Below are 19,893 nucleotides of genomic sequence, written 5' to 3' on the forward strand. Positions count from 1 at the left end.
CATCTGACCACTACAAAATGCTAATTATGTTCTTTCATGTTTTGGGTTCCTCACAAAGGCATTCCTTCCAAAAAAAAAAAAAAAAAACTTGAGAAAGAGCTGTATCTTCTCTTGTGAAAATGTAATTTGCATGTAGACAAACATCATTGGACACTGAAAACTTTCTACACATTATAGCATTGTTTTTTTGGTTGAAATTTTGATATTTTCAGTTAGAGCTCGAGCTGCTGGTCATGCTGATGTACAGCAATGTCCACACTCCAAACATAAAATAAGATTTTCCAAGTTGAAGAATTGAATGGGTACAGGGAAAGTCTGCCTACAGTTTCTATTGCAGTGAATGAAATCTTGACAGTGATAGCAGAATAGTCACACTTATAATAAAGAGTGAGGATAACAAAGGGTGAAGATAGCATATAGACGAGCTTAAACGGTGACAGTCAGTACATGAAGGCACAGGGCTCAACCCCCTCCCGTTTCCTGGAAATAGTTGAGTCCACTCAGATGCAAGAGGTCCCACTCCTACAGGAGATTGAGGACAGGAAAAGAGTTTTAAAAAATAATTACAAACCTTTATGTGACCACGACAGTGCTGTCTGATTTCTTTGCAGTCTGATGAAATAACAGTTGTATTTATTTATTAGTTACGTATGTTGAACATTTAGGTAAAAATAAAACAAAACTTTTGGACTGACAGGGCAGCAAATGAAAGGCCCAATGTTTGAGTAGTTAAGCTGCGGAGTGAGGCCTCTACCCATATCTAGACGATCTTCGGTTGGTGTGAACGTTGCCTCATCACGTCGTGAAACCGTCAGACAGCCGCTCCTCTTCGGCATCCTCGGCCAGCGGCGGTCGGCTCCAGAGGACTGAACAAGGACATAGACAGAAGCGGTTCAACCTACAGAGATCCAACCAGTTAACAAAAAAGGCTTTTTTTGTCATTTGCGCCGCGGAGATGATGTGATGCCGTTGATTTAAAAAGCAGAAAACACCGCAGTGACACCAAGAGGATCGTTTTCTACGCAGGAATCATTCAGGAGAAAAGGTTGGGATTGAAGCCCAGAACGATCCGACAAAACGTCTGTACTTCATCACCGAGGAAGTGAAACTGCAACCCGTGACAGAGAGAGTCACTCACATCCGGTCTGTGGGGAATGTGTTGGGCTGAACCCAGTGATCAATCCTGTCAGCTGGATCCTAACACATCTGAATGTTTACTGGAGAAACTAGGACGGATGCTGCTGCAACTTCCTCATCTCCATCATAAAGCGACCTACTTCTATTTCTTCTCATCACAAAGGAATGAATAGACGACAACATCAATTTGTTCTTGCACATTTTCAAAACATAATTAACCTCCTTCTAACCTTGAAATCTGTTTAAGCTTCTAAAATCTTTAAACCAAAGTTAAAACTCATACAATGTGGAATACACAATGACATGTAATTTCAGAACTTAAACTGAAGCTCAGAGAGACCTGTTCCATTTAGTAGCTAATTTGGAACTTTTTAGTAGCAACTCAGGATCTTCCTTTGCAAATACTGTTTCTTCAGTGCACATAAACTGTAAAGGCAAGCTTACATTTGAAAATGTAATTATTAGAAAACATAGAAGCTGAAAAGGTACAAAAACTAAAGAAAGCATTTCTGAGACAGGACTAATTTTAATTTATTGTAACTTGTGAAATAAGTACACTCGACTAAAGCCTTTTAGTTTGGATTTATTAGTGTAAGAACCGCTAGAACACACCAGAACAAAACTCCAAGCAAAAATTGAGCACTTTAAAGTTAGTCCGAACAAATGCTATTTCATCCAACACCCCACATCCTTTGCATGCATTAAAAGAAACTGACTTTAAATCAGTTGATGAGTACATGACACTTCATCACGTACCGTTGTGATGCTGGATGCAGGGAAAATGAAAGACATCTGCAGGATCTGTGCTCGTGAGCTCTGTGGCAACCAGCGCCGATGGATTTTTCACCCTGCAGCTAAGCTAAATCTGCAGGTTCTACTGTCCCACGCCCTGGGTCAGGAGCTGATCAGGGACGGCCGTGGTGAGTTTGCCTGCTCCAAGTGCGCCTTCATGTTGGACCGCATGTACCGCTTTGACACAGTGATCGCACGGGTAGAGGCACTGTCACTTGAGCGTCTTCACAAGCTGCTGCTGGAAAAAGACCGGCTGAGGCAGTGTGTTGGACGCCTGTATTGGAAGAACAATACAGAGGACTGCAATGTGGCTCCATCTGGATCTGCTGTTGCAGTTGGGATTGAGGTGGAGTCTGAATCCTCTCCTGTGATGGATCTCTCAGCACTGCAGGATATGAGATACTCAGATATGATCCAGGATGATCTGGCTTACTCTGTCTATGAGTCATGGGCTGATAAGGAGGACCCTGTTCTGGACCACCACACCCATCACCATCAGTGCACAGCAGCAGACTCCATCTCTGGCCAGAAGCCAAGGCGATGCAGAGGTTGTGCAGCACTGCGTGTTACTGATTCTGACTATGAGGCGGTGTGTAAGGTGCCTAGACGGGTTGGACATAGGAGCACATCATGCGGTCCATCCACCCGCTACTCACCAGCCACTCTGGGGATGGAGATGGAGGATCTGGCCAGAGTCTGTGGAGCAGCTGAGGCTACAGCTGTCACCTCTGAGTCCCCTTCAGCTGAGTTAGAGACTGAGAAAACCATGTGTAACCAGACCAGTTTCAGCCCTGCATCATCTGCAGAGTCTCTCAATACCACCGTGGACATTGGTTCCCCCTCTGCAAACCACAAACAGAGTGAAGACACTGAGCCAGATAAAGATGCAGAGGATGCGCCACTGAGAAGGGATGCTCCTTGGGGCAAACCACCAAGTGAGACCTCCCCCTCTGGGCTTGAAATGATGCTGAGCCTCCTGCGGGGCTGGGAGTACCAGCCTGTGAAACCTCAAAAGGGCAGCAAGCTTCCCGTTCTCATCAAAGCCAAACTTGAACAAGGCCTGCCACTGCCTTTCCCACTGCGCTCATCCTGTGGTGAAGCAGACTGCGACCTCTACCCCCACCAGATTATACCAGAGATTGTAATGCCAGAACTGATTGAAATGGAGGAACAGTGGCTGGATGAATATGTTCAGTGCGGTCCCTTTCACTTTCAGCAGGTAGTTCAGGCACAATATTTCAGGGAATTTTCAACTTCACTGATGCGCTCAGCTAGGTTGAAAGATCCTTTGTCTCTTTTTGTTGGCATCGAAATTACAATTTTTTAACAGAAATCCTGAAATGGTGGTGTGGAGTCTGAAAGCTGTGGGTATGTCCCAGACTGTGAGTGAATCATTTATTATTGTAGTGCATTAAGAAAAATGTAGGATCCACTGTTTTTGGAGTTTAGACGACACCAGGGATCAAATGTCAGTACCTTATTTTTTACACTTTGCGACACAAACATGTTGGACTTTCATAAATACACTTAAACAAGTCTGTAATTTTCATGGGAGTGCCCCTTTTTTGGGTTCTCTAAAATTCTCTAAAATGCTGTTAGCAGTGAAAATACAGTAGATTCTCTCTTGCTCTTGCAGCAAAAAAATAAATAATAATAATCAGGATGAGGGTGGTTCCAGACATGATTTGAACTGATTGTCCAGGTTGCCTGTTTTATTTAAAACAGCTAAAAACTAAGGTACAAATCAAGGATTTATTGCACTGTAGGATCAGTTGTAGGGTCAGATGCAGCAACACCTGTTCAGATCAACCAACTAAATCTGCCTGTTATCCAGACTGAACAACAACATGTCTCTGAATAACTGTCTTATTCTTCTTGCTGACAGCTCAACACACACAATGACTTGATTACCCTCTCAGGGAGCAGAAATACTCCTCTTCATCATTAGCCTAGCAACCCTGCAGTTGCCATGGGAACAGTCTCCAATTACTGCTGCAGTCGGTCAATGTGAAGGTCCTTCTCAGTCTCATCTGGCTTCATAACTTCTATTGTTAGGTTAATGATCAATTTGAATGTGATTCTGTTTGCTAGGCAGTGACAAGACAGCTCTGTTCTAGGCTGTTATACATATATATGTTGGGCTAATATGTAGCAATCATAACTGTACAGTGAACCTTTCACTGGTATGAACAAGGAAACCTATGACCATGACATTCATACACTAATAAACACACCAGATTGTTTATAGTTAGTTTCTGGTCATATTTGCTGAGATTTATTTCCTGATTTGATTTAGTTTAGCTTGATTGCAGCTCACAGTGCCAACATGAATTCAGTAACATCTTGCCCTGTTTGTGGTTCAAAAGTTTCTGTGTTTTGTACTAACTACCAGGCAAAATCAAGCAGAGCAGTATTAAAGATCAGGCTTTGAAGGAAGTGTGTCTGACAACAATCGTCAATCCCCTTTCCTGACACACCGATTTGGGAACAGATCACTTCAGAGTCAGTAAACCCCACTGGCTCTGAAGTGATCTGTTCCCAAATCATTTTCTTTGTGAGTAATGGAGACAAAATCCTCAGTCCTTGTTCTGTGTGAAAAATTTCCAACATTTTTCTGAAGCAAATATGACACAGATGGAGTCAAATCAAAATGATGCTTTGCAAAATTCACAAAACGGGAATTTATTTTAAAAAGTCAGTTTTGCTGGTTACGTTTGAGACAGACCTCAGAAGTTGTGAAGCTTTAGACTGTCTAACTAAAAGAGAATATTCTGTTTATGTGCAGTGAGGGCACATGGCTGTTTATTTTGTTTTTAATCAGTTGTCTTTCTTTAGCACTGAGCCCAGCCCAATAGCATCTTATTGATGTCCAAAAAATGTCAGTTCTCTGTGCATGTCCTCCATTGTATCCACCATAGGACTGTGTAATTTGGTTGTGAAGACACTGGTCAACTGGTACACATCCAGCTGCAGAATTTCAGTGATTTACCAACCTACAGTCTTCAGTCAGTGATGAGAGATCAGCCTTGATGTTAAATTCATATACAAACAAGAACACAGTTTAACAGATGGTGGAGAATGACATGAGAACTAACATGTTTGGATGTAAATGCAGCAGTTCTTTCAGGGGGATTTCCCTATAAATCCTGGTTTTGCTCTGAAAAGTACAAACTATTTGTTATTACTGTGTGGATGTTCTTTATTTTCCATATAATTATTAGTACAATTTTTCCCCAGGAATCTTGGAAGCAAATTATTAGAAGCCAATGGAATCCATGTATAAAAAGTTGCATGATTTTCCTCATAAAATTTTCCTTTTTTGACCCTACAGTTGGACTTTGAATAGTTTTGGGGAATAGTTGAAACAGCTGTAGAGAAGTTTGAGCATAAAGTTAAAAAAGAGAGCTGACTGGCATCACACCATGAAAAAAGAGGAGGTCAACAGTTTGCTGCTGTGGCAACAGCCACTTCTGCAGTGAGCTCCAATTCATTTCCACTTTTAGTCGTCCGTGCAACAGCTGGAAGGACAACACACAGCATACAGTAATTTTCTTGCTGCAGAAACCTTTAGCCACTGATGACTATAGTTCTCATCAACAACTTCACTAAAAGTAGCAGCAAATGATGGGATATTTCATTGTCCAATATTACCATAAAGGATTAATTTCACAGCATTACAAAGTCAACTACTTGGAGGATTTTAAATCTGTAGTCAAAATTAATGTCAAGATGTTAATTGATTACTAAAATTATGATTGAATTTACCATTTAAGCATAAATCTTTGTACCTTGTCATAATCTACAATATTTGGTCCTGATCGCATCATCATTTAGAACCTCTACAGATTTCTGTTGCTAGCTTATCAGTACTGACATGATTCGTCCTGTGCTTTTCAGCAGCTAATTGATGAGCAGCATGGTCAGCTAAGCCAGTATGAGAGTGCTGCAGGTCAGTGTGTTGGAGAGTTGCAGAAGGCCCAGGACCAGGTCTGTTCGCTACAGGCCAAGATCAGAGAGAGTGAGACCAGGAACCAGGTACAAATCACTCCACCCTCCATCTTCACACTTTGAGCAGATCTGAATATGAACTTACTGTGTAATGATCTGGGGTACACCAGGATCCAGGCACTCCTTCTCCATGTTTATTTTTATTCTTATTTTTTGTTTTTATTCTTATCTTGTATTTTTACTTTTTAATCAGAGAAAAAATACTTTTATATTGTACCAGCACCATCTGTTTTTTTCTTGCACCTTAACTTGGTTCTTTTACCATCCATTCGTCCAACCATCCATCATCCATCCATCCGTATATACATACATACGTCCATACATAAGAAAAGATCTATTATAAGCAGAAACCGAATAATGTTCCAAGAAAAGTAAATTCCCCTTTTTGTTTTTGTGTATGTAGAAACTGCAGGAGTGTCTTGGTGAAATGGAACTTGAACTACGGTCGGTCCGAGAGGAAGCCCTGCAGCAGGAACGAAACATCCAGAATGTGACTGATACTGTAAACTCCAAGGAGGCAGAGGTACAGGAGTGAGGAATAGATGAATGAATACAGTGGATAAAAACATCCATCCTTCCATCCATTTGTATTCGGGTTGTGGGGGGGCTGGAGTCTATCCAGCTGACTGAGGGTGAAAGCAGAGGACACCCTGGACAGGTCACAGTCTATCACAGAACTACACAGAGAGTCGACAATCGACCTGTCGACAATCACACCTACGGACAATTTAGCATCACCAATTAACCTCAACATGTTTTTAAACTGTGGGAGGAAGTCTGAGTACCCACAGAAAATCCACACATGCACACAGAGAATATGCAAACTCCATGCAGAAAGATCCCAGGCTCAGGCTGGGACGCGAACCAGGGATCTTCTAGCTGCAAGGAAACAGTGCTAACTACCAAACCACTGTGCAGACCTGGGAAAAAGTTAAAGCTAAAAATGAAAAGATAAAAAGTGTAAGGAGGAATTAGAGAGGGGGAAGAAATGCATTTAGACAGATAATTAAAATTTTGAATAGATTGGGGAGTTAAAGGTCAAAACTCAAAGTTAACAAAAGTATGCAGTGTCTGACTTAAATTGTGTTGTCGCGTGTGCAGGTTGCAGAGCTGTACAGGGTGATTGAGGAGCAGAGTAAGATGCTGTGTTCTCTCAAAGAACTCGGTAACCGCAATCAGCTGCAGCAGCTGCAGGTTTGTCCACTACGATGACAGTGAATGTTACCTAACTGTAGCTTTGTAATATCAATCAGCATCCTAGCTGTTTATTATTATCTGAAATCTTATTTCTGTACCCTGTAAATAGAGATATTGTGAGTCACTGTTTTGAATTGCAGAATCCCTTCTGTCCTTTATCTGTTCCTCTCTTCAGTCTTTCTTCCTGCCTGGTTTTCCTTGCAGGGCTCCGGTGCAGAGACTATTAGAGGTCAGGCAGAGGTCCTGGCTCTGCAGACGTCTCTGTTCCAGGCTCAGCTGGAGCTGCAGGCCAGCCAGAGGTCGCAGCGGCAGGCAGCCAGGACTGGAGAGGACCTAAGGCGGGCCATGGAGAGGCTTGAGAAGGACCTGCAGGGAGCAGTGCAGCACAGGAGGGAGACAGAGAGGCACAACCAGGTGAGAAACAGAGGAGTGTGTCTGTTTCAGAATTATTTAATAACACCTGTTGATGAACAACTTGAGGTCACTGCAGACTCAGATATAGTAGTTGCATGACAGTTTTATATCTTGGCTCTGTGTACTCTATCATGTCATGTATATGTGATGTTTAGGAGCTGCAGTTGGCTCTGGAAAATGCTCGGTCAGCTCTGCAGGACAGAGATGAGCAGCTGAGAGAGGGCAAGCAAGACAGACAGAGGGAGAAGGAGGAGAGAGAGATGACCATCAGAGAGCTGAAGATGTCCCTGCAAACCAAAGAACAGCTTATGAAGGTCAAAACACACTGAAATAATCAAACTGTCTATGTAAATCACTACAAATACCTACCATGTTGCACATATTAGCAGAGACCATGCAAGTTAGGTAAGCTGCAGGTCTTCTGGAAGCCTCTAGGTACTACTGAAAACTCATGCATACAACAAGGAGTGAAAAACTGCTAAATGTGTGAGTTTAGATAGATAGTTCCATTTCCTGTTATGTGAAATGTATACTGTAAACAGTATATATTTGAATGGGATGTTTGTTCATCTTACCTACAGTCAGGTCCACAAATATTTGGACATTGACAAATATTTTCAGCATTTGGGCTCTGTACACCACAACTATAGATTTGAAATGATCAAGATATGCTTTAAATGGAAACTTTCAGCTGTAATTAGAGGGCATTTACATCCAACTCAGGTGAACATTGGAGGGATTACAACACCTTTTATGTGTGTCCTCCACTGTATTAAGGGACCAAAAGTAATTGGACAAACTAACATGATCATAAATCAAATTGTCACTTTTAATATTTGCTTGCAAATCCTTTGCAGTCAATGACAGCTTGAAGTCTGGAATCCACAGACATCACCAGACGCTGGGTTTGCTCCCTGGTGATGCTGTGCTTGGCCTCTGTTGCTGCTGCCTTTACTTTCTGCTTGTTCTTGGGGCATTTTCTCTTGTGTTTTGTTTTCAGCAAGTGAAATGCAGCTCGGTTGGAGTCAGATCAGGTGACTGACTTGGTCATTGCAGAACATTCCACTTCTTTGCCTTAAAAAACTCTCTGCTTGCTTTCGCGGAATGCTTTGGGTCATTGTCCATCTGCACCATAAAGCTCCGTCCTGTGAGTTCTGAAGCATTTGACTGAATATGAGCAGATATTATTGCTTGAAACACTTCAGAATTCATCCTGCTGCTTTTGTCAGCAGCCACATCATCAGTAAATATAAGAGAACCATGATACTACCACCACCATGCTTCAGTGATGAGATGGTTCTTTAGCAGTTCCTTCCCTTTTCCAGACTCTTCTCTTCCCATCATTCTGGTACAAGTTGATCTTTGTCTCATCTGTTCATAGGATGATGTTCCAAAGCTGCTCCGGCTCTTTCAGACATTTTTTGGCAAACTCTTAATCTGGCCTTCCTGTTTTTGAGGGTACCTGATGGGTTCAACCTTGTGCTAAACCCTCTGTACTCACTCTGGTGAAGTCTTCTCTTAATTGGTGACTTTTACCTCCTGTTCTTGATCTGGCCAACTGCTGTCAAGGGGTTTTTCTTGACGAGGGAAAGGATTCTTCTGTCATCCACCACACTTGTTTTCCGTGGTCTTCTGGTTCTTTGGGCATTGGTGAGCTCACCAGTGCATTCTGTCATTTTAAGAATGCACCAAACAGTTGATTTGGACACACATAATGTTTTTGCTGTCTCTCTAATCGGTTTGCTTGGATTTTTAGTCTAATGAGGATTTGCTTCACCGATAGTGACAGCTCTCTGGACTTATTGGGAGTTGACTTCACCAGATTCCTAACGGAAATATCACACTTGAAATGAACTCCAGACCTTTTATCTGCTCTTTGTGAATGAATAAAAGAGGGAATAGCACACACCTGACCATGGAACAGCTGAGCAGCCAGTTGTCCAATTACTTTTGGTCCCTTAAAAAGGTGGACACATCTAAAATGTGTTGTAATTCCGACACTGTTCACCTGATTAAAGTAAAGTGAAGCAAATCCCCTCAATTAAAGCTGAAAATCTGCCCTAAAAGCAGATCTTGATTGTTTCTTTTCTAATCCATTGTGGTGGTGTACTGTATCTTAACACCACAAGCTATACCCCTGTGTGCACATGCACACAGACATGTACATACACTGTACACTTGTATGCTGTGCTGAAACTCTCTGTCTTCTGTGCATCAGGACTGCTCTGAACTACTGGAGAACCCAAAGGAGAAGAGAGACTCTCTGCTTCAGAAATTTCGCCAGCGTATAAAGGAGAAAGACCAAGCTCTGGAGGTGAACCCCACAACACACATAGCAACACATGAAACAGCAAATGCACTAAACACAGGTGGACAGTTTTCAGGGTTGTGACCTTCTGTGAGTCACAAGACATACTTAATGTTCATGAGATGGTGTTTAAATCATGCACTGTGTACTCATCCTGCACTTTTAGCTTTAAATGTCACAATAAATATTTTTGTTAGTGAAAGAATATGCAAGATGCACTTTTGAACAATAAAGCAAAAAAAGTGCTTTACAAAAAATACATTTAGAAATGTTATAAACAAATACATTTAAAAAAGATACATTAAACTAGGATATAAAGTAATATTAGGCCTAAAACAGAATAAACTAGAGAATAAGCAGAGAATGAAAATTGCATTGTGTTGTGTGATACAAATGTTTTATGCTCAAATTTATTTTAAGTAAAGGCAGCAGCAAACAGAATGCCCTGTACTAAGCCTTGATTTCAAAGAACTGAGCAGACCTCTCGTTTCCTGGGAGGTTGATCCAGATATGTGGAACATAAAAAGTTAGTATCGGGTCTTCATGTTTAGTTTTGCTTCAGAGGACAGTAAGTAGACTACCTGAGAGGTCTAGTTCATTTGTAACAGAACAAAGAGAATTTAAAATGAATTCCTCAACACTGACAGTGACAGCAGTGTGATCCACTTTTACAGTAGGTTGCTGTAGATAAATGCATTAGCAAGTCTTGCCAAATCTAGTGATTTATTCTGTGTTCTGCTTTAAAAGAAGTTCTTCTGGATTACTGTTTTAAACAGCATAAAATACACGTCTTAAAGTCTTTTTATTCATTTAATTCAACTGTCATGTTTGAATCCATAAGGTAAGATAAGTGGGGATTTTTTCATCTGTGGACCCAAACCCACAGGTATGCTAAGTCAAAACTCTACACATCAGGCCTGGGCAGCTGTGATTCAGGTGGTAAAGCAGGTTGCCCACAAATTGTGAGATTGTTGGTTGAATCTGCAGTCCCTCTGCATGCTGAAGTGTCCTTGGGCAAGACACTGAACCCAAAGCTGGTGGATGGAAAACACTGTAAAGTGCTTTGAGTAGCAATGAGGTAGAAAAGCATTATGTAAGTGCAAACAATTTACCATTTAGTGATGACTCACACCTTTTCGGCTAACCCTCAGCAAGCGGTGGATGAGAAGTTCCGCTGCATGGAGGAGAAAGAAGAGGAGACTCGTCGACTGCAGTTGCTGCTCAGAGAGAAGGAGAGAGACGTGAAGAGGCAGCGCTGCACCCTGGCCAACAACGAGGAGACCATCACTGTAAGTACAAGCTCCTACAGAAACACACCCTTCTTTCTTTTTAATGTATTGACTGCTCCTACCCTCTTTTTTGGTTGTTTATTTGTGTGTGACAGAGCCTGGAAATGCTGATGCGAGGTAAGGTCCTGGAGTTGGAGCAGGTGTGTGATGCCTTTAGGAATATCCAGCAGCAGCAGCAGGAGAGCGAGGAGAGGCAGACCCGCATCCTAACAGAGAGAGACGCCATTATCAGCCAGCTGCAAGCAGCGCTACATACTCGCACACAGGAAGCACAGGTATTGAGAAGGGAGGACCAAAAGGAAATACATTTTTTGAAATATGTATTTAGTTAGGACCGGTATAAGTGCAGTTTTTTTTTCCACAGTGTGTTTGTTCATAGTGTCATGTTAATATAAATAAGTACGGTCATGTTAGCATTTTACAATAAGTGTAAATTACTGTTCAAAATAAGTTAATCTAACAGAAATGGATTTTTTAATCAACTCGGATCTTCTTTTAATAATTGTGGTGAGTCTGATAATTGTGCTATGGTAACAAAATGTAAAAAAAAAAAAAAGAAGTTAAACTCAAGACAACAATCCCTCACAATCATATTTCCATGTCTCTTGAATGTAGGATCTGCGCTGCTCCCTGGTGGCACAGGTGCAGTCTGCTCCAAGCATCATGGAGGAGCTGAAGGTTGGCCTCCAACTTAAAGACCGCCTGTTCCAGGAAGTGCTAGCTGACCGGGCCTATCAGGCCCAGGACCACCAGAAGCAGGTCCAGAATCTGCTCAGAACTATCATCTCCAGGGATCAATACATTCAGGTAAACAGAACAACCAACTAGAAACAGAGGCTGAATGTTAGAGTTGTATATAGGAAAACTAACAGCAGCCTCCCTCCAGGATTCTGCAACCCGGCTTGGTGAGGTGATAACTGAGCAAGCGTCAAGACTTCAGGGGCTTCGCAAGCAGCTGAACTCAAGTCTGGGATCACAGCATGACTCTGGACCAGACTTGGCTGTGCAGCTCCATGCGGTTCAGGAGGAACTTCATCTGGCCCTGAGGAGGGAGAAGGAGAGCAGGGAGCTGAGCAGGAGTCAGGCTGTCAGGCTGGACTCCCTCAACAGGGCTTTGCATGTGAAGGAGGAGATCATCAGGGTTAGTGTGTGAGAAGTGCTTTTTTTAAAATTATTGTTAAACTTTAGTCTGTTAAGTACAACACTGAAATGACCAGATTAAATGAGTGAATTAGAATCTTATATCTGTTAAACAGCGAAACTCAAAGAAATGTGTAATATAATGAATAAACGTGTCAAGTGATTAGTTTGCGTGTAAGAAGAATCAGCAGTAAATAGTAGCTCCTGAATTTTAAACTGTAATGAAACAACAGTTGACAGTTGTGATGGAAAAATTCAAAAGTCAGTAGTTATCCAGACTCACAGCATTTCTAAAAGCTTTTTTACTGTCAGTCAGGAAACATTTAGCACAATGTGAGAGACTCAAAGAGCAGTACACATTAGCATAAAAGGTAACAAAATCAGCAAAACAAAGATTTCAAATTTAGCTGAGGCTTTTAATCATCTACAGTCTGTCTGTCTGTCTGTCTGTCTGTCTGTCTGTCTGTTGTCTGTCTGTCTGTACTGCAGGAATTTGAGCTACAGATGATGGATCCTTCAGGACTCCCCCTGGTGGAGCGACTGACACAGGAGGTCCAAGAGCTGAGGGAGGGTCTGGTCCATCAGGACGGTTTAGCCAGAGGCCCTGCCCTGGGCCATGACTGGCCGAACAGTAGGCAGCCTGAGTCTGGAGGTGGGCATCAGAGAAGCATGGGACAGTATCTGTAACAGCAGCTACTCCAGTGCCAACGATTAGTGGCTGTTGAGTGGGCCTCTAAGCAAAGTGACTCACTGTGGTGGTGGTTTTTGTACTAATTCACCATAAACTTAACAGTTTGTTTCTTGGGGAGCATACTAATATGGAACACTTTTTGTATTTTAACCAGTAATGGAAACCTAAGGTCTTTTCAGCATTTGTCTGCCTGCTTGCTTCTTAACACTGATGAAAGAAATGTGTGTTTTCTTAATTAGACATTGACAGTCACATTAAGATATATCATTCTTTAACAACAAGCAGCTTAAATTTGAGACTGGATGGTCTCTCAGCCCTAACAAACTTCACACTGTCTGAAATTGCGAATCCTCTGAGTCTGTGTAGACTTATGTAGGATTCCAACCTCACTGTGACGACAATTGGTTTTTTTTTGTAGCAATGGCGACACATAAAGCAAAACTCCATAAATGAGTTCAATATAATTCTGACTTTTAGATAGCAAGCACACAGGATACATTTTAGAAGAGACCAGGATCCTAACTGCAACCAAAAGAGTTCTAAAACATTACACATTTCATTTTCACTGGTGTTCTTGTTGAGGGATTGGTTACAAAAGGAAACACTGACCTACAAAAAGAGAAAGCATGATTTCAGTTTGGTGTGGTCAGGGACAATGTAATAACAGTTTGGTTTTTTTTAAATACAAAAGAGAAATGCTAATAATTAATGTCTTGATGTTAAATTTGATCATTAAAACTGACTGCACCTTTGGCGAATTGAAGTTTGAAAATTGTGAGAATTTGTTTAGTTTTTGTTATCATTTATTGTGCAAATGTTACATTTTAACTTATTTTGGAACAAATTATTCGGTCTCTTCATCTGGGTCTTGTCTGATTGACAACCAGTTTGGAAACATCTCAAACAGTATTTTATTTATTTGCTTTTTTAATGATTTAATGCAGTTATTGTAATGTTGTTCTCTTCATACAACTTTTTTGTTTAAAATATACCAAGATATTTTCTAGTTTGTAAAAATATTGTCAGTTTTAAATTTGATTATATCTAACCTATTACCTTGCAATAGTTGAGTGGTTATGTCTTTGCATATTTAGCAGCATGACGGAGTCTTCTGAACCCAAGTTGCATGCTTCCTTAAAAATATGGAGATGTAGACATTTGCTACATTGCTGTTGTTGTTATAATGCTGTATACACAGTTTACAGCTTGCTTCTCAGATTTTTTTGTAACTTGTGCAATCCAACAACCATTGGCTTGAATACTCTGTGGTGTGGAATGAATGAATATTATTTCAAATGTCACACTGGAGCACAGTAAGTAAATATTTTTTTTCTTATTGTAGTCAGAAAAACTAAAGAATGTAGAGTTTGCGTGTCTACAAAGACTCTCTGGAGGGCCACATTTGATGCATTGCAATCATTCCTGCATATTTCAACAAATTTATTATCAAATTTATAAACTTTCAGGCCATAACATGTTTTATAGCAGTGCCTAATAAATAAATAAAAAAACTTGCAACACTTGTATAATGTATTTTTGATTTCAAAAGGTTTGCATTGTTAGTAGAGTTCAAGTTACTCTTTATGTATTTGTACTGGCCCAAGTTTTCATTATTTTCCTCTTTGTACTGCCACAAAGTGCAACTTTCTCCACTTCCCAAATGAAAGCACACTGCATCTTCACTATATTCAGTAACAAAAATATAAACAAAAAAAATACCAGCAAGCAAAAAAGTATGACAACCCAAGTACAGAGACCACAGATGAACACAGCACATGTCCCCATGATTGTATGAACTTGTGTCAAACTAAAACACTCTGATGATGCTGATGATACATCTTGTTATGGTGCAATTATTTTACACTCATTTGGACTTTAGCACAAAAAGTATTAAATGCCTTTTTTTTTAACGTCTTTATACATGAGAGAGTTTTTGGAGCAGTAGCAACTATAATAGAAATACCATTAGCCATGGGTCCAAATACTTGAAATCCCCCATAACAGTTTAGGAAATGCAAAAATTTCCCCCCTTTCCCAGTAATATTATAAACTCTGGTTAATAAATACTAATAGAATGTCTAAATCACAGAAAATATGTGTCTTAAAGGGTTGTTAAAACCCTGAAATCATTAAAAAAAAACAAAAAAAAACAAGAACATGTCCTATAGGTCCTCAGTGGTGTCAACCCTGATCATTGTATAGATTTGGCACTAATTTCCATGAGGAAAGCTGGGCCATATTCTAGCGCTTTAAGATGACATACACCCTATAAATGTATAAAAATGATAACAAAAGTGAGTCCTCTCTTAGCTAGCTACGAAATAACTACCACAGTTAAGTTTCATACACTCATATTGCTCATTATCTCTTTGTTCAGGAATTTGAAGCCGTGTCCATTCATCCTTTTTACTAGTCCATTCTGAACGTGACTATTTTTCACTGGCTTTAAACTCAGGATTAAACCCCATAATCTGACTGTTTCTAATCAACTCCCACAGATCCCTGAGCAAGGTATAAGTGCATTCCATTTTAAAATACAACACGGTACAGTAAATAACTGGTCATTTAGTAGATCTTAAGACTGTTCTGAGGTCTATTCAGTCAAACTCATTTGTTGTCCAAAGCTTAGTCATGTTACTGGGTGCTATGTTACAAATTTTCAACACCATCACATAAGTGCAGAATGCCAGTAGGCCAGGTAAACATTACCTACAGCTATTTCATAAATACACATTTTGTCTGTGTTGACAGTGTGACACTCAGTTGAATGGTTGCTGCACTGCAGAGTCAAAAGCTGAAAAAACAGAAGTCAAGAATAGCCGTGTTTTAAGATTGTACACATTTTTGACCGTGTTTTTCAGTTGATTTGTTGTGTTTCTGTGCCTGCTATAATTATTTTCTGCTTTCACTAGAACTTAGCTCGGATGATGAAGACCAGGCCGATGATCTTAACAGCAAGTACATTGAGAACACTGATGAAGAGGAGTCCAACACCGAGGTATGAAATAAACCAGCTTAAACATCTGAGCAGGAATGTATTTTGCCGTCAGTTTGATGTTGGCTGTTGCCCTGTTTTTGCGTGATGCCGTCAGTCATTACAATCTCATGATGAACATCTGGGATGTCTTTAAACTCTTTAGCCTAAAGCTTTCTTTACTGTTTCAAGACCCTGTTTCATTGATGTGATTGTGCAGCTAGAAAAATGATTTTTGACTCATTTTTGACTTATTTTTGATTTACATGAAATATGATGCACCTTGAATGAAGCATTGGAACAAAAACATTTCACAACCTTGTCATTCTTTAGATGACAAGATTCTAGTCTGTTTATTGTGTATGAGTTGGGAATGAAAACCAACCACATTATGTATAAGTCAGAACAGAGGACCCAGATACACATAGACAAGTGGTTCAGCAAATCGAAGCAGACTTTTGCTGAGGTAAAATTCCATTCACAGTTTAAAAAAAATCAAGAAATGCTCTGTTCCAGGATCTTTGGCATGATGGTCATGGGCTGATGGAAGTGAAACAGCTGGTGGAGCAGAAGAGAGTGGTGGAGAGAGAGCTGGGAGAGCTGAAGGCTCAGCTGGAGAAAGCTGGGTTCTCCTCGCTGTCACAGATAAGGTGAGACAGTTTTACAAATATATTTTTGATTCAGTCCCACTTAAGCTGTTTTGCTAATCCAAGTGCTCACAACAAACACACTGTTACCTCCTATTTGATTTTTAAGTAATTATCCTCTATCTTTGGGAGGCTTTTTTTTTTTTTTTTTTTTAGAAATTCATGTCCTTCTTTATGAGATCTACATTCAGAGTAGGCTTGAAATTATTAAGAAACAGAACTGTTGCAGTTTTTGTCATTTTTCATGGCATATATTGACAACAACAATAAAATAAGAGACTTATGGAATAAGACCATATTTCTCTGGGGCAACAGGAATACATTTGTTTCTCCACGACAGGGCAAATTGTTTTTTCTTTACCCTCCTCTTTCTGTTTTAAAGGAAAGCTCTACTCAATCTACAAACAGAAAACAATAATTTAAAACATCAGCTGACTGAATGGCTGCAGAAAAGCAGTAACCAGATTGATGAGCAGATGGTGCTGGAGGGCGAAGACGAGGATGAGGAAGAGGAATTGGATGTTACCATAGAAGGTGAGGAAGAGGAGGAGGAAGAAACATCAGAGCTGTGGGAGGCCTGTGATGGAAAACTGCCCCTGTCTCAGACTAAGGTCCAAATCAGTGATGAACAAAGGAAAAAGACAGCCAATAGACCTGAATCTCTGGACCTGCTTTGCAACTCCTCACAGGTTGGAAGACCATAACATACTATATTTTGCTTATTTTGTTTTATTGTCTAAAATGTGATATTGATGGAAAACAAAAACTGTTTTGCAATATAATTTCTGAACTTCAGGATGCTGGCCTGGCTAACAAGGAGTTGGCTGGTCGGCAGCAGACTGCTGAGTCCTCTGGGATGTGTGAAAAATCGGTTTGTCTGCAGCAGAAGAGCAAAGAGCTGCAGAAGAGGCTAATGGTGTCTGAGGCCACAGTGCAGGCTCAAGTGGAGCAGCTCAAAGGCTACAGGGAGCTGCTTAGTAAGTGCACAGATGATAACTTATACATCATGTGATAGGTGATGACTATATTTACTTAGTAAAAATAAGAAAACACCAACTACGGATACAGATGCATAGCTTTTTCTTTTTCTGTGTCTCTTCAGCAGAAACAGCTGTGAAGCAGGACAGTAAGCAGATCCAGGTGGACCTGCAAGACCTGGGCTATGAGACCTGTGGCCGCAGCGAGAACGAAATTGAGAGGGAAGACACCAGCAGCCCAGGTATATCTTGCTGTTCCTGTGTATTTGTTTTTGACTGATAGAGAAACGAAAACGAAGCAATTCATAGTTTGGTAGGTGTCCAAGTTATGTAAAAAATGACAATGTCAATAACTTTCCTGAGAAGTCGCTTCACTGTATAGTTGTAGTGTTGTCATAGAAGCACTAGAGGGAGGCAAAGTCCTGCTTTAACAGCAAACATAAGCTCAATCGACTGCCATCTGTGTGTATGATAGTAAAGGAAACATGGGAAATCCTGACAGATAAAGTTTATTTTTAAACACAGTTTAATGCTGCTTAGTGACAACATGCTTTTTTTGTCTGATTTATCTGATAAACCCCTCTTGTATGTTGCACAGAATTTGATGACCTAGAGATGTGTACGTCTCTTGACTGTGCTTCCCAGTGGTGGCCTGCCAGCAGCACCACCTTCACCAAAACCGCCACCCAGAGCTCTGGCTGTGGAGATGAGGTCTTGTCTCTTCAGTGCCTTGTTGAGGACCTTCGTTCACAGTTGTCCCGCTCTCAGGGAGTCATTCGGGGACTTCAGACCCGCCTCTGCAGCCTCTCCATCTCTACTGACTATGGACCCTCCACAGCTAGCAAGATCAATTTGTCCTTTCAGGCCTCTCCCTCACAGAGTGGGACAGAGGATGACGAGGGCTGGCAGTCATCTGATGGAGGATCATTGGCTTTGTCCCATCACCATTATGCAGACAAGAGCCTTCAACAGCTTGTGTCCCGAGTGGATGCACTGGAAGACCAGCTTAGGAAAGGAGGCAAAAAGGCTGTCACTGAGGACGTGAAGTCTGCCACCTGGCCGGGGTGAGAGGGAAAATGTCATTTATTTATTTTATTTTGGCTACTAAACAATTTTAGCTTTTACTTTTTTGCTATTTACACTATCGTGTAAAAATCAGTTTCAGTCACTGGAGCTGAGAAAGGAGCATTGCTCTGAATCACATTAAAATGGGGGGAAAGAACATCATGAATATCAAGCTAAAACAAGAGTCTTTCCAAAATATGATCAAATTAAATGCAACTGGAAGTAGAAATCTCAAATACAAGCCTAGATAAAGACTGGGTTATTGCTGAATTTGTGCTTAATACAAGGCCCTGACCACAATTTGAAAATTTACAGTCTACATGATTTGCTCGTCTACATGCTCAAAAGCCCTGGGTTAAATATATATATATATATATATATATATATATATATATATATACACACACACACACGCACAGACACACAAAGTACTTCCATTAGGGCAATTTAAATAGGACCCATTTGATGCACTCCTCACCCACACACACTACAATGTGAAAATCTGAGGAGCTCAGCATAGATCTTGAAAAGCAAATCACTGACTTGGACAAGTCAGGTTCCTTGGAGCACATTCAAAACAGCTACGTATCCCAAAGTCATCTGTGCAAATAGCTGTTTGTAACTATAATGTGCATGGCACAATCACGTCACAGTCAACAGGAAAATACAAACTATCACCTGCTCCTAAGAGACAATCAGTCAGGATTATCAAGATTCAACCAAGAATCACCAAAAAAGCAGGTCTACAATAAATTACAAGCAGCTGGAACACAGAAGTTAGTGTCCACAATCAAGTGTTTTACATCACCATGCATACAAGAAGTTGCCATGCTAGAAGGAAGACTTCCCTCTTGAAAATAAAATTAAAATTATGCCTTAACAGAAGTTTTTTGTGGGTTGAATGGACAAAGAAAACTTTTCTGGAGGAAAGTCCTGTGGTCAGATGCAACAAAAATAAACTATGTGGCAACGAAGACCAGAAATATGTTTTGAAGAGAGAAACAGAGGCCTTCAACTCCAAAAACACTGCACCTTCCATCAAATGTGATTGTGATAGTATTATGCTCTGGGACTGTCTTGCTGCCAGTGGAAGTGGAGCTTTACACAAAATAAGTCGAATAATACAGAAGCAGGATTACCTACACATTCTTCAGGAAAGCCTAAAATCATCAGTCAGAAGGTTGAGTCTTGCACACAGTTTGGTGTTCTAGCATGGCAATGGCCTCAAACACATATCAAAAATGGTAAACAAAT

At 40.6% G+C, this 19,893-nt stretch overlaps 1 protein-coding gene and 1 long non-coding RNA gene across 2 annotated transcripts in view; one reads left to right on the forward strand and one right to left on the reverse strand.

The window, feature by feature from the left end:
• Positions 1–106: 106 nt before the first annotated feature.
• Positions 107–876, reverse strand: LOC127533590 (uncharacterized). Its single transcript, XR_007941351.1, has 2 exons — positions 755–876; positions 107–522 (listed from the first exon to the last, which is right to left on the reverse strand). It is a non-coding gene; the product is annotated as an uncharacterized LOC127533590 (long non-coding RNA).
• pde4dip (phosphodiesterase 4D interacting protein) overlaps positions 812–19,893 on the forward strand; it is a 48,138-nt gene continuing 29,056 nt past the window's right edge. The window contains exons 1-18 of the mRNA XM_051946957.1: positions 812–3,148; positions 5,827–5,964; positions 6,341–6,460; positions 7,039–7,131; positions 7,339–7,548; positions 7,704–7,862; positions 9,767–9,862; positions 11,008–11,145; positions 11,241–11,420; positions 11,761–11,952; positions 12,032–12,286; positions 12,775–12,937; positions 15,889–15,974; positions 16,467–16,600; positions 16,980–17,286; positions 17,394–17,574; positions 17,700–17,816; positions 18,173–18,638. Coding sequence (XP_051802917.1) covers positions 1,901–3,148; positions 5,827–5,964; positions 6,341–6,460; positions 7,039–7,131; positions 7,339–7,548; positions 7,704–7,862; positions 9,767–9,862; positions 11,008–11,145; positions 11,241–11,420; positions 11,761–11,952; positions 12,032–12,286; positions 12,775–12,937; positions 15,889–15,974; positions 16,467–16,600; positions 16,980–17,286; positions 17,394–17,574; positions 17,700–17,816; positions 18,173–18,638 — 4,283 coding nt within the window. The 5' untranslated portion in view covers positions 812–1,900. The remainder of the gene's footprint in view (positions 3,149–5,826; positions 5,965–6,340; positions 6,461–7,038; positions 7,132–7,338; positions 7,549–7,703; positions 7,863–9,766; positions 9,863–11,007; positions 11,146–11,240; positions 11,421–11,760; positions 11,953–12,031; positions 12,287–12,774; positions 12,938–15,888; positions 15,975–16,466; positions 16,601–16,979; positions 17,287–17,393; positions 17,575–17,699; positions 17,817–18,172; positions 18,639–19,893) is intronic.

Source organism: Acanthochromis polyacanthus, chromosome 4 (genome assembly GCF_021347895.1).
Source record: "Acanthochromis polyacanthus isolate Apoly-LR-REF ecotype Palm Island chromosome 4, KAUST_Apoly_ChrSc, whole genome shotgun sequence".
Classification (NCBI taxonomy): domain Eukaryota; kingdom Metazoa; phylum Chordata; class Actinopteri; family Pomacentridae; genus Acanthochromis; species Acanthochromis polyacanthus.